This window comes from Fukomys damarensis, unplaced genomic scaffold (genome assembly GCF_012274545.1).
Source record: "Fukomys damarensis isolate Sample0158 unplaced genomic scaffold, DMR_v1.0_HiC HiC_scaffold_37, whole genome shotgun sequence".
NCBI lineage: Eukaryota > Metazoa > Chordata > Mammalia > Rodentia > Bathyergidae > Fukomys > Fukomys damarensis.
In genome coordinates, this window is record NW_022900949.1 from 38,921,350 (window position 1) to 38,935,722 (window position 14,373).

A 14,373-nucleotide genomic window follows, 5' to 3' on the forward strand; every position below is an offset into this window, starting at 1 on the left:
TTTTTTTTTTTTTTTTTTTTTTTTTTTTGGTACCAGGGATTGAACTCAGGTCCTTGTGCTTGCAAGGCAGGCCACTGAACCATTGAGCTAAATCCCCAGCCCTTGATTTTGATTATTTTAGTTTTATCTGTTTATTTTTTGGGTGCTATCTCTGTATTATTTTTTTAAGAGATCATTCCAGGCATTACAATATATATTCCTTATCCTTTATAGTCTACATCATACAGTTAATAAAAAGCATAGAAACTTTCCAATCATATTCCCTTCCCTCCAATCTAATTTCATAACAGAGCTGTCACACTTACTACATTCATGTACACTGAAAACCTCAGCTTGCTATACTCTAATTTTTTTCCATTAAGTGTATTGGTACATTTAAAGCAGACAATACAGTTACATTTATCATTAGAATCTTGTACCCTTACATGATATGTCTTGGTTCTTGTTTTTTCCCCATATCCCTGCTCTCCCTTCACCCACTTCAAACTTCCCTATTTACAAAGACTTTGTTTCCATTTTTTCCTTTTTTCACATATTTTGCTTCCTTTATTTCCTTTCCTCTCCCCTTCCCACTTCCCCTTTAGCCATTTTCTTCCTATTTCACACTCTCAATTATACCATTTCAACCTTATTTACTCTGTTAGTTTTTAATACCAGAGAAACTATTTGATATTTACTCGTGTGTTCTATTTGTTTCACTTAAGAGTATGGCCTCAATGTGCATCCATTTAGCTATAAATGTCTCTATTTTCTCATTCTTTATGGCTGAGTAGTACTCCATTTTATAGAAAAACCACATCTTTATTGAGTCTCCAGTTCATGGGCAATTGGGCTGTTGCCAAGTTTTAGCTATTACAAACTGTGCCGCTATAAACATGGGTGCATGTATATCACTGTGGTATGATTCTTTTAATTCTTTTGGAAAAATACCCAGCAGAGGGATAGCTAGGTCAAATGAAACCTCTAATCCTAGTTCTTTGAGGTATCTCCATATTGATTTCCACAGTGGTTACACTAGTCTGCACTCTCACCAGCAATGGAGAAGGGTTCATTTCTCCCCACATCCCCACTACCATTTCTTATTCGTTGATTTCTCTCTCTCTATTTTTTTTTTGGTACAGGGCATTGAACTCGGGTTCTTGCAGTTGCAAGGCAGGCCACCAAACCACTGAGCTAAATCTCCAGCCCTTTTTGTTGATTTCTTAATAGCAGCCAATCTTTCTGGGGTGAGGTGGAATCTCAGTGTTGTTTTCATCTGCATCTCAAATGACCAGTGATATTGAACATTTTTTCATATATTTATTTGCTACTTTTGCTTCTTTGTCTGAGAAATATCTGTTCATTTCATATGCCCATTTTTGAATCTGTTCTTTATATTTGGGGGGGTCTGATTTTTGTGAGTTCCTTATATATTCTGGATAGTAGTCCTTTGTCTGAGGGGTAGCTGGCAAAATTTTTTTCCCACATTGTAGGTTGTCTCTTAGCTCTGTTATTCTTGCACTGCAAAAACTTTTTAATGCAATGAGATCTCAGTTGTTTATTCGTTGTGCAAGTTCTTGTGCTGCTGAGGATTTGTTTATAAAGTCTTTTCCTATGCCAATGTCTTTGAGAGTTCTACCTAATTTACTTTTCAGTAAGTTTAGTGTTTCTGTTTTGACATTTAGATCTTTAATCCAATAGGGATTGTATTGAGTCTGTATAGAAGTTTCACTGTGTTGATTCTTCCTACCCAGGAGCAAGTATGTCTTTCCATCTTCTTATATCCTCTTGTCTTTTTTTTTTTTTTTTGGAGTACTGTAATTTTCAGTGTAGAGGTCTTTTGTCTCCTTCATTAGATTCATTCCTAGATATTTCATTTTTTAATGTTATTGTGAAAGGAATTGTTTCCCTAATTTCTCTCTCAGTGAGTCTGTTATTTGTGTACAAGAAGGCTATTGATTTTTGAGTGTTGACTTTGTATCCTGCTACTGTACTGAATCTGTCAATTAAGTCTAGAAGTTTTTTGGCAGAGTTTTTTGGGTCTTCTAGGTAGAGTATCACATCATCAGCAAATAGTGACAGTTTAACTTCTTCCTTTCCTATCTTTATTGCTCTAATTTCTTCCTCTTGTCTGATTGCTGTGGCTAATGTTTCTAGAACTTTATTCAACAGGAGTGGTGAAAGTGAACATCCTTGTCTTATTCCTGATTTTAGCGTGAAGGTTTTTAGTTTTTGACCATTTAGAATGATATTGGCTGTTGATTTTTCATAGATAGCCTTTATTAGGTTGAGATAAGGACCATCTATTCCAATTTTCTATAGGTTTTTTTATTATGAATATGTGTTGAATTTTGTTGAATGTTTTTTCTGCATCTATTGAGATCATATGGTTTTTTTCCTTAATTCTGTTAATATAGTATATTACATTTATTGATTTACATATGTTGAACCATCCTCGTATCCCTGGAATAAATCCAGCATGGTCAGGGTGTATGATCTTCTTGATGGTCTTCTGTATTCTGTTTGCCAGTATCTTATAGTTTTATATCTATGTTAATTAGGGAGATTGGCTGGTAGTTCTCTTTTTTGGTTGGGTCTTTCCCTGGTTTTGGAATCAAAGTAATACTTGCTTCCAGGAATTAATTTGGAAGTACTGCTTCCCTTTTAATTTCATTGAAGAGTTTAAAGAGTAGCAATAGTTCTTCTCTAAATGTCTTATAAAATTCAGCAGTGAAGTCATCAGGGCCTGCGCTTTTCTTTGTTGGTAATGTTTTAATTACATTTTCATTTTCACTGAATGTTATTGGGGTGTTTAGTCTTTCTATATCTTCTTCAACTTTGGAAGTAGGAATCTGTCCATTTCTTCTGTATTTTCCATGTTATTAGAGTATAGGTTTTTGAAGTAGGTATTAATGATCCTCTGGATTTGTTGTGGGTCTGTTGTAATTTCAGCTTTTTCATTCCTAATTGCATGAATTTGAGCCTTTTCTTTCCTTTCCTTTTTTTTTTTGATAAGATTGGCTAAGGGTTTATTGATTTTATTTATGCTTTCAAAAAACCAACTCTTCAATTCCTTGATTTTTTTTTGTATTGTTCTCTTAGTCTCTATTGCATTAATTTCTGCTCAGATCTTTATAATTTCCTCCCTTTTATGAGCTTTTGGTTTGTCTTACTCTTCTTTTTCTAGGAGCTTAAGGTTGTTTATTAGGTTATTTATTTGAGCTTGCTCTGTTTTCCTAGTATGGGCATTTACTGCTATGAATTTCCTTTTTTGAACTGCTTTCATTGTGTTCCATAGATTCCTGTATGTTGTTTTGTAGAAACTGTCTATAATTTAATTGTAGAAACTGTCTAATTTCTTCTTTAATTTCCTCTGTGACTCAGTGGTTGTTCAGCAGGGTGTTATTTAATTTCCATGTGTTTGTGGAGTTTTTATGGTTTCTTAGGCTATTGATCTCCAGATTAATTGCACTATGGTCTGATAATATACAAGGGATAACTTAAATTCCTTAGCATTTACTTAAGCTTGTTCTATGAGCTACCATGTGGTCTATTTTGGAGAATGACCCATGTGCAGCCGAAAAGAATGTATATTCTGATTCTGTGGGGTAGAACATTCTGTAGGTATCTACTAAGTCCATTTGTTCTAAGACTTGGTTCAGTTCTATTATTTCATTGTTTATTTTTTGTCTAGATGATCCATCTATTTGTGTCAGTGGAGTATTGATGCCCCTCCTACAATTGTATTAGTGCTTATTTCATTTTTCATTTCCATTAATATTTGTTTTGTATAATTGGCAGCATTAGTATCTGGTGCATATATATTTATAGTTGTCCTTTCTTCCTCTTGAATTATTCCCTTTACAGTAGTAATGTAGTAGTTTCTTTGTCTCTCTTAATTAGTTTTGGTTTGAAATCTGTTCTGTCTGCAAATAAGATAGCTATCCCTATTTTTTTCTGGGCTCCTGCTATATGGAGAACAGTTTTCCATCCTTTTACTCTCAGTCTATGAATTTCTTTATGGATTAAGTAGGTTTCTTGTATACAGCATATTATTGGATTTTGCTTCTTTATGCATTTCCATTCTGCCAGCCTATTTGTTTTGACTGGTGAATCGAGGCCATAATATTGATGTTTATAACTATTATGTATTGGCTTTTCATTGTTATGTTATTTTCCTGTTGGTTCTTTTATTGTTTTATTTTTCCCCTCTCTCCCTTTAATTTCTTCCCTTGCCTGCTATATTTGCTCTGTTGGCCCCTCAAGGAGATGTGGCCTTTGTTTTCTTTTTCCAGGATATTGTTTAGAAGTGTTTCAAGTGCCAGTTTGGTATTCATGGAATTTATCAGGTGTTTTTAGTCATGGAAGTATCTTATTTCCCCATCCATTTTGAAAGAGAGTTTTGAAGGATACATCAATCTAGGTTGGAGGTTGTTTTCTTTTAGGACTTGCAATACCAAGCTCTCCTTGACTTGAGGGTTTGTGTTGAAAAGTCTGCTATGATTCTGATGGGCTTTCCTTTGCATGTGATTTGTTTCTTTTCTCTAATTGCTTATAGTATTTTGTTCTTCTGTTGGGTTTCCAGGATCTTGACTATTATATGTCTAGGTGTAGATTTTCTTTGATCATGGCTAGTTCGAGTCCCATATACCTCCCTTATCTGTATGCCAAATTCTTCCCCTCTGTTTGGGAAATTTTCTGTCATTAATTCTGTGAACAGTTTTTTATGTCATTTTTACTTCTCCTGCTACTTCATGGATTGCTATCAGTCTTATATTATTATTCTTTGCATCATCTAAGAGTTGTTGGATTGATTTCTCATGTCCCTTACTTTTTAACATATTTCTCTTTTCATGGTCACTGACTGCAATCTTATTTTCTATATCTGAAATCCTATCTTTACATTCATTGATCCTGCTGCAAATGCTTTCTGTAGAGTTTTTAATCTCCTGGATATGTTTGAATTTGTTTCATGGATTCCATTTCTTTCCTATGTTGTGCATTCAAAGTTTCCATTTTTTTCCTATGCTTGGCATTCATGGTTTCCTCATGGTCCTGAGCTCATCTATTTTGTTTTATCTGTTTCTATTCTAGAGTCTCTGATCATGTCTTTCATTCTTCTCACCATCTCTGTGGTTATCTGGGAAATTATTTCTGTTTTGAATTTTTCCAGATCCTCCTATTTTTTTTGTTACTTCTTCTGCTATTGGTTCAGGGTGTCCAAATGGTTGAGTGTCAGACTTTTCCACCTCATTTTCTCCAGAGTTTACCTTTGGTGATGTGGAAGTCTATGTTTGTAACCTGTTTAAATGTCTTCTCATTTCTGTTTTTGTCACTGGCACTGTCCTTGGTTTATTTCCTGGGTTAATACTTTGATCTTCCAGATATAGCTGGTCTTTAGCTTTTGAGTCCTAATGGCTCTGAGGCTATCTAATTTTCATTATACCAGAAAGGACAACTGATTAGATCAATCACAATACCTTAGCCCAAGTGATACAGTCAGCAACACAGTAGCCTGAAGCATGGCTTAGAAAATGCAATTTGTGGTAGTTATTAATCTATCATCTTTAACCATGTGAATGAAATAAAAATCAAAGACCAGACCAAAATAGTTTATAGTGAATAAACACTTCAATATAGAAAATTTACTCTTCAGGTTGGGGATTTAGAAGGAGTTGGGGAGGGAGAGAGGGATAGATAGGATAGAGAAAGGTTAGAAGTGAGATCAGAGGACACAGGAAGATCATACAAACTCTAGGGAGCTTTTGAAGAGAAGAGGAGAAGACAGAACAGAATATTCCCCAGAACAGAGCATACTAACAGCAGTAGGGAGGCTAGAGACTATAATCACTTTCTTTTAAAACTAATGGCAGTTGAGAGAAGGAAAAAGAGAAGAAAGGGAAAAGACAGAAAATAAATTTGAATTAGGATAGGAAGAGGAACAAAAAGGAGTAATAAAGATCAAGGTGGGAGAGACAGTGAGAGTGAGAAAGAAAAGAAGATAAGAAAAAGATTTTAAAAAGGAAAAAATTGAGAAAAGAGAAAGATAATATTTTTAAATGGTTGAAGATAAGTGAAAAATATTACTTTGAAAACAAAAAATACAGCTGGTCGTAGTGGCACATGCCTGTAATCCAGCACTTGGGAGGCTGAGGCAGGAGGATCACTGTGAGTTCGAGGCCAGCCTGGGCTACATAGTGAGTTTTAGGTCAGTCTCAACTACATAGTGAGACCCTGTTTCAAAAAACAAAAAAATAAAATAAATAAAATATACAAATAGAAATAAAGGGCATCCTTCAGGGTGTGCCTCTGTTGACATGAAAGCTTGGGCAGGAGTATGCAGGTCTAAGTTAGTCTCAGCAAGCCAGCAGCTGTCCCCTGAGGTTCAGGCTGATTTTTGGCTGCAAGACCCAAGTTGAGATCTCTGACCTCTTGCGGGGTTGAACAATGCAAAGTTCTTCTGCAGGTTCCAGCTGTCTTTCCCCTGAAGTTAGACCAGGTTCTGATGTGAGGTGCTGGTCCTTCCAGCTTACGAACTATGGTGGAGTGGTGTGCCTTTGTTGCAGAATTTCTTCACTTTTCCAGTGGGCTTCAATTGCCCTCTAGGAGCCTCAGAGAGGCCCTCTTTGTCTTGTGTGCAGGGGCGGGTGGGGCACATGAACACTGCTGTATTGGTGCCCGTGTGGCAGGGCTCCTCTGTGGCACCTGGTCAAAGGGGCAGGCCTATCGGAGTATACTCTACTTTTTTCTTTAAACTTCCTTTAGCCTTCCAAGTCTAGTGGTGACAGTCTCTCATAGTTTTCCTTCATTTGAGAATGACTGCGGCCAGTCATGGTGGTGCACATCTGTAATCCCAGCACTTGGGAGGCTGGGGCAGAAGGACCACTGCATGTTGAAGGCCAGCGTGAACTACATAGTGAGACCCTGTCTCATAAACAACAATAATAAAACAAAAACAGAAACAGGAGCAAAAAAGAGAATGACTTTATTTTGCCGAAATTCACCAAATATGTTTTCACTAAATAGCGAGTTGTGTTGACAGGTTCTTGGTGTTTGTTGTGTTTTTCTCCCAGCACTTGTTTTCTTTTTATTTATTTTTTTTTTTAGAAATTCTCGGACATTTGAATTGTTCCCCTGTAGGCAGCATTTCATTTTTCTTTAGCTTTCAAGATTATTTTTCAGCAGCTTGTATATATTCTTTTTTTTTTTTTTTTTTTTTTTTTTTTCTTGGATTTAAAAAAAAGGACCTTGAGCTTGCGAGGCAGATGGTGGCAACACTGAGCTAAATCCCCAGCCTACTTGTATATAAAAGGCATAATTTTGAATTTATCCTATTTGGGATTGACCAGGTTTCTCAAATCTAAAAACATCTTTACATCATTTACCAAGTCTGGGGAATTTTTGGTCATTGTTTCTTCAGATGTTTTTTCTGCTATAATCTCTTCTTTTCCTCCTGATATTCTAGTAACATATATGTTAGACCTTTTAATATTTTCTCACAAGTTCCCAGGACTCTGTTTTTTTAACAACCTTTTTTTCTTTCTATTCTTCATATTATCCAACATCTATCGATTTGCTGATATTTTACTTCTCTATCATGCTATTACCATCCAGTTAGATTTTTCATTTCAGATATTATGTTTCTGTAGTCCTAGGATATCTTTTTGGTTCCTTTTTATAAATTGGAATTCCCATCTTTTTATTCATTTCAGGTATACTTTTCTTCACTTTATGTAACATAGTTATAATAGCTACTTCAAAGCTGTAGGTTTTGGTATTGTAGTAAGTAGCAGTGATGGTTGTGAAATGGACCATGGCAGAGCAAAAGAATATTTTAACATATGACTAAACAAAGAGGTCAAAGAATAATATCTTCTTACTTTACCTTTTCTGTGCAAGAAACTTGAACTATGAATAGTTAATTCTAAGCATCTCATATTTAAGCAGCAGGATGAGAATTCTGTGGAGTGGGACTTCTGTAATGACTGAGAAGTGCTGCTGCTTGGTTCTGTCTTCTCAGGTATTAGGATCATCCCTGTCAGATGACACGGAGGCCTATTTGCCCCAGGTGGAGCACCAGCACTGAGGACATGGTAGGTCAGGCTGCTCTTATTTAAAGCAACAAGAGATGTTTTGTGCCTTTGCTGAAGAAATTTGTCAGTGGGAACATTTTCTGCTGTTTGACTCCATGAACTCCTCACAAAGCAGGCCTCATGTCACTTAGAGTACCAGAAGTAGTGTTTATCTGTGGTACAAAACCCCTTTTCAGGCTCCTGCATTTTAGTGATGACAGGTGCTCATGGAGGGAACCGAGCAGACATACTTACCTCCTCCTCAGAGCCTAAACAGATGGTATGGTTGCTGGGCAGTCTCTTTCCCAACAAAGATTTTAAGTATAATTTCTTAGTGGTTAAAAAAACTCTAAAAAATTATAAAACTGTAATAGGTAATGCAGGCACCTAAGAATGCATTGTGGAACACATAGGAAGACATACTTCAAGCTTAGTCCTTTAATCAGTTTTGTGGTTGAGCTTCCTGGTGAATATTTCAATTTTCTTTATAAAAATAAAAACAAAAACCAGAACTTTTTGGGCAATACCTTACTATGTGCCCTTAAGCAAATCCTTCAATGTTTAATGTCTCATGAGCTCTATAAAATAGGATGGTAATGAAATCTCATGTTCTCACAACAGTATTATTGAAATTAGTCTGTTAACCTCCACAGACTACTTTGAAATTCTGGAGCATCAAACAGAGTTTTCTGTAAGGTGAATGTAGGATTTGATCCCCCTTTGCACAAGCCCTTCCAACTCCAAGGAGAGGTCTTGACACTGCACTCATCTGAGCTAATTCATGTGAACTTTGCAAAGCCAGTTCATATAAACCACAGGCCCCACAAGACTTGGATCTGTTTTATCAAAATCAGACATTCTTTGGATAAAAAGAGATAGCAGGCTGTATGTACTACTCTGAATTGGTAATGATCCTAAAGATTGCTTTTAAATTTTATTTTAATGCATATAATCTAAAGTTTCCTTAGACTATATACCCACCAGTATTATCAGTATGTATACGTACAAGTACGACGCGAGAAAGCAAGTGAGGCAGAAATCACTTCCCAGAAAGATTTTATGTAAAAACAACAACAAAACCATTTGGCCTTGTCTTTCTGTGCTTTCAGGTGCTGCATCTGAGATAACATCCTTCTGTGACAGGAGTACTGTTATCCTAGGAGGAGAGATGCATGGTTTTCTTTCCTTCTGAACTGCCTGCTTCTTCTGAGAAAGGCTCTATAGAGGAAGGAAAGACAAAGACTTGCAGTCATTTCGCAGGAAGACTGAACAAGCGTGCCCCTTCTCCCCTCTTCAGTCTGTTGATGCTGTTTCTGGATGTATCTAATGAAGAATAGTGATATGGGTCTTGTTACATGAATGTGCATTTACTGTTAGTAGATTGTATATTTAAAGTTAGCCAAGATTAAAAGTGAATAAAAAAGAAATGTAAAAGGTCATGTTATTCATGCATTGAACTTTGTGCGCTATTTGTATAAAAGCTTACTGTTAAAGAAAACGAGAAAGCTAGGATTTGTAAGAGAAAATGTTTCCCTTATCGTAACTATAAAAACACACCTAAAATTCCTGTTTCCTGGCACTGAGGTGCTCTGTAACTGCAGGCCACAGGAGGTGTGGGTCTGTGGTCACGGTGACTATTGGGTGTTGAGTCTGTGTGTGATGGGAATCAAGGAGAAACCATGACTTCTGACTTAGCACAGCTCTGGCCTCATTGTCCCCTCTGTAAGGAGAGTCTAGTATCAGGGTTCTTTGTAAAGGAGCACAATTGGAGCAGGGGTGGAGAAATGTTAAAGGTGTGCCTTGGAGCTGAGTCAGTGGTTGCTCATTAGAAAAAGTAGTGTATAGTCTGGGGATTTAGGTCAATGGCACTGAGCTCGCCTTGTAAGCGCAAGGTCCTGAGTTTGATCGATCCCTGGTATCAGAAAAAGCACATACAAAATGTGCTAGGAAGTGGGCAGCCACACTGGGCCAGCTGCTGTTGAAGAATCAGGTGGAAGGGGCTTCTGGAGGGAACCCCTGTTACCTGGACTCTACTCTGTCCATGGTAGTTTGAGGGTAGTAATAGACAGAAGCCACAGAAGTTCTAGTTTCTTCGTTACCTCAGACACCTAGGCTTTCCCCAAAGCTTCTCACCAAAGTGCAAAGTCATCTGTCTACCCACATTCCTTACACAGCTTCTGATGCACAGGTCTACAGCTTTGTAGGATGAGTTTGGAGTAGTTTGGGCCTCAGGTTCCTGGTTTCTGGGTTTCCAGACACACTCTGCTTTTATCATATTTAGAGAACAGTTGTGATGGGGGCCAGAGTTTGTTAAGAGTTTTTGACCTTAGCCAATTATAGTGTGGTATTTTCTCCAAAAGTTATCGACTAGACCTTAGCCCAAGGGTTTAACTAGAATTCTTTGTTATCTTGAGGAGCTTGATATTAAAATTCTGACATTAGATACTTCGGCATCCAAAGGACCTTCCAGAGGAGGTTAAAAAAAAAGGGTTCTGATGTACAAGTCCATAGAAAGTGATTCAATTAAATTTGGCTTTGGTGTCAAAGCTCTGTCTTCAACCTCTGATGAAATGTTTGACTAGCTTACCACAGCTAGCATGTTGAGGGAGGAGGGACTAATGTAGGCCTTAATAAGCTTCATATTAAAATATCATTTTATAGGGCTGGGGATTTAGCTCAGTGGTACTGCATCTACCTCGAAAGAGCAAGGTCCTGAGTTTGATCCCCAGTACCAGAAGAAAAAAAATTATTTTCAGTTTGAAAAGTATTGCCAACAGGTTCTATGGCATGGAAAGTGACCATATGTAAAGCCATCTGGCACCCCCAGCTTATTTCAGTGATGTTTTTATGTGAAAAATCAGGAGGAAGATATTAGCTCGATATCTGAGTGTAAGATCAGTTGCCTTCTAATTCCTAGTTGGCTTTTAGTATCTTTGCCTAATTTAAGCATTTTGTGCACTTTAGAATCAAGGGACTAAGAATCATCCCTTAAGTCCATGTTGGTACTTAAGGCTCTTATCTGTTAGACCCTTGGCTGAATGACTACAGAAAGATTTTGCGAATTAGAGCTATAAACACAACTAAAATAATCTCTTTTTAAAAGAAGTTTATGGTTATTTACAAGAGTGGGATTTACTCACCTATTAATATGAAATGTGTATCTGTACTAGTGGGGGGGTCAGTGGGCTTGCTGTGTGTATGAATGTTTGAAAATTAATAAATATCTTAGCTCCATAGGTGACTTTAGATTTATTTAGGAGACTATAAATAACATATACACCACTGTATGGTATCTAATAAATACATCTGAAATAATCTGCTGTTTTTATTTGAAACTTTGGCTCTAGGGGTGGGAGATAAATTAATTTCCCATGACAGAAGCATGATGATAAAACAATGACTTTCAAAGACGGCCTGAGAAAAGCCGGGGCAGATCTGGGCTTAGAGGCCGATTCTCCTGGTGGAGAATTTCCTGCTTGGTGGAAATGTCTGACTTCCAGGTGAAGTGGGAACACAGAAGGAGTGCTTTCTTACGTGACCCTCAACTTTGCTACTTTTATCTTAGTTGTGCTATGATATAAGCCCGCCTTCCAGATGAGACGATGCTGAAGAATGTAGTTGGCTTGTGTTTGAACCTCTGGTGAGGAATCCACAAACCACCAAGCATGCCTGGCTCTGATCTGGACTATAGGGATTGTTCTTGGTTGTTTTGGGCTAAGTGTGTTTACATTAGAAAGGAGCCCCAAACCCTCTTCTCCCTGTACAAAATATTGTCTTCTTGTGTTGCTTTTTAAAGGGTCTTTTCTTCCCCTTGATGGCTTAAAATGACTTGAAAATCGAATTAGCACGAAGTGTGTTTTCCTGCAGGCCCTCCTGAGAGGCCTCACCACAGGTCTCCACGTCAGCCCTAAGACTATGAGCTTTGTGCTGCTATTTGTTTGTGGCTGTCTGATGCCCAGTGTACCACACAAAACCCACCCAGAAAAATAGCATTTTCCTATTTTCTGTAAAAAAATTATTTCCCCCACAGTATAGCCTTAATACTTCTTATTCTCTACCTTGGCACTTAGGGTCATTTCCTTAAAAAGTGAGAAAAGTTCCTGTAAAGTTTTGGAAAATGTTTTGTCTGTTAACATGAATCAACATAAAAAAAGGACCAGGGATATGAAAACAACATACATCCCAGCACCTTTTCTGTCCCTACGTTAGGGTGCAGAATAGAATGTCACTGCCTTGCTCAAGCATTAGTGTCTAATAAAAACAAGGTACCACACCTTACCTATTTGTGTACTACGTCTAGTATGGTGATTTTTATGTGATAATAGCAATAACTATGAAAGTAGGAATGTTGTTCACATTTTACAGACAAAACAATGGGCTTAAAACATTTGAAGAGCTCTGCATGGTGGTGCACACTTATAATCCCAGCACTTGAGAAGCCAAGGCGGGAAGATCAGGAGTCTGAGGCCAGCCTGGACTACATAGTGAGACCTTGTCAGAAAAAACATATTTGAAGAATTAACCCTGTGTCATTTAGTAAATGAGAAATTGTGAGTGTTGACATCAATATATGGTTATGATTATTAGATCTGGGATTAGTTTTAGAAATAACACGTTTAGGTAATGTAAACTCTGGGAGCAGAGACTCGGGAGCCACAGTTGTCCTCACTCACTTCCATAGGCTTCACTCTCACAGGACTGTGTGGATTCTGCCGATCCCTGATGTAATGGGGTGGCAGGGGAGTGGCTACACTGGCCTTGCCTGGGCTAAAGGAGAGACGGCAAGTGGGGTCTTGCGAATGGATGTGGGCCAACCACAGCCCGGCCTGGGGCCACTGCTTCACACAGCCATGGGGCAGAGAGGGTGGTGCTGGAGGAGCCACCTGCTGGAGTGAACACTTGGAAGCTCAGAAGGTTTGTGCCATCTTGGTTTGGGGTAGATTGTGCCAAATTGTCCTCCAAGACGCTGTGCCAATTTATATTCTCACCAGTGGTGTAAGTCGAGCTTCTTATGTGAGGTACTGGTAACGTTTGTTTTCCAGTCTGATGGCTGGAGATGAACTTGCTTTGACTTGTTTTGTTGGCTACTGCTGAGGTTACACGTATGGTCTGACTATTTGAATTCTTTCTGTGAATAAAATATTAAAGAGCTTTAAAAAGGGTAAAACAGATGTTAGTTAGCTCAAGTATTGGACATTTTCTTCAGTAGATATTTTTTGTATTTTTTTTTCAGACAGAGTCTCACTATGTAGTTCAAACTGGCCTTGAACTCGCTATGTAGCTCAGGTTCCCAGGCAATCCTCCTGCCTCGGCCTCCCAAGTGCTGGGATTACAAGAAGGCACCATCACACCCAGCTATCTTACCTTTGAAAAGAAAGGCAAACTCTAGATTCAGATAGAGTGTAACATAAATATGAGTGTATTGTGGGTCAAAAATTATTTTCTGTGGGAAAATGGAAGTCATGCAGAAAGATATATTTTTAATTATACTTGTAAGTGAGGTGGTTGAGTCCCTCTTGGAGGTAATGAGCCAATGGGAAATAAATCCTTCCCAAGTTATCTAAGGAAGTGTAGGCGAGCGAGCCCTGGAGCTGCTGTCTACTGCTTTCCATCATTCACCATTGGGCTCTGCCCAGCTGCCAGGTCGCAACCCAAGAGGTGGAAGTGAAGCCTATACTCTGAACCATACCCGTCCCAAGAGGGTGGCACAGTAGAACCTGAGATGAATTCTACCTGAGTGGATGTCGTTGTATCTGGGCATCCAATGCAGTCTTCTTTTTTCCCCTTTTTAAGGACATGGTGTGATTATGGAATGCTTAATCTATTCCACCTTTGAGGTGGACTGATAGGGAAGGACCACCATCCAGACCACCAGCCAGTGCTCCCTCGTGGGCACTGCTGGGCACCAGTGGTCCAGACCACAGGCTCTGTGGAGCATGTGAAGCCAGCACGCAGCTCTCCCCCAAGTCCTTGTGTCTGGATGAGGGAGGAGGATTCCTATGTCAGCAGATTGCTGTCACTCAGGTCAGCGTGGTAGAGCCTGTGGTTGGTGAGAGCACGGGGTGATATGGAGAGCTGCGGAGATCACCAAGAGTCCTAAGTGAAAGCAGGAGGCTGGAAGACTATGAAAGTCACTTTGCCTCTCGAACGGAAATCGGGCAGATGGAGGAAGGCAGAGTGGCCGGAAGCCCATCGGGCCATGCCCATGGATACCAGTCTAGTGAGGACTCTGCACGACTCTGGAATTCATTGGAAACATGGTTCCAGTGTGATGTCTGTGTAAGTGGCAGAATGTAAGCTGCCGTAATGAATGGAGTGTGCG

General features: G+C 38.6%; 1 protein-coding gene across 3 annotated transcripts in view; it reads left to right on the top strand.

Annotated features, from left to right (window-relative positions):
- Cdkl2 (cyclin dependent kinase like 2) overlaps positions 1 to 11,344 on the top strand; it is a 51,025-nt gene extending 39,681 nt beyond the window's left edge. For all 3 annotated transcript variants that reach the window (XM_010610827.2, XM_010610826.2, XM_010610829.2), the window contains exons 13-14: positions 8,000 to 8,072; positions 9,161 to 11,344. In XM_010610827.2, the coding sequence (XP_010609129.1) occupies positions 8,000 to 8,065 (66 nt within the window). In that variant the 3' untranslated portion in view covers positions 8,066 to 8,072; positions 9,161 to 11,344. The remainder of the gene's footprint in view (positions 1 to 7,999; positions 8,073 to 9,160) is intronic.
- The last annotated feature ends 3,029 nt before the right edge of the window (positions 11,345 to 14,373 follow it).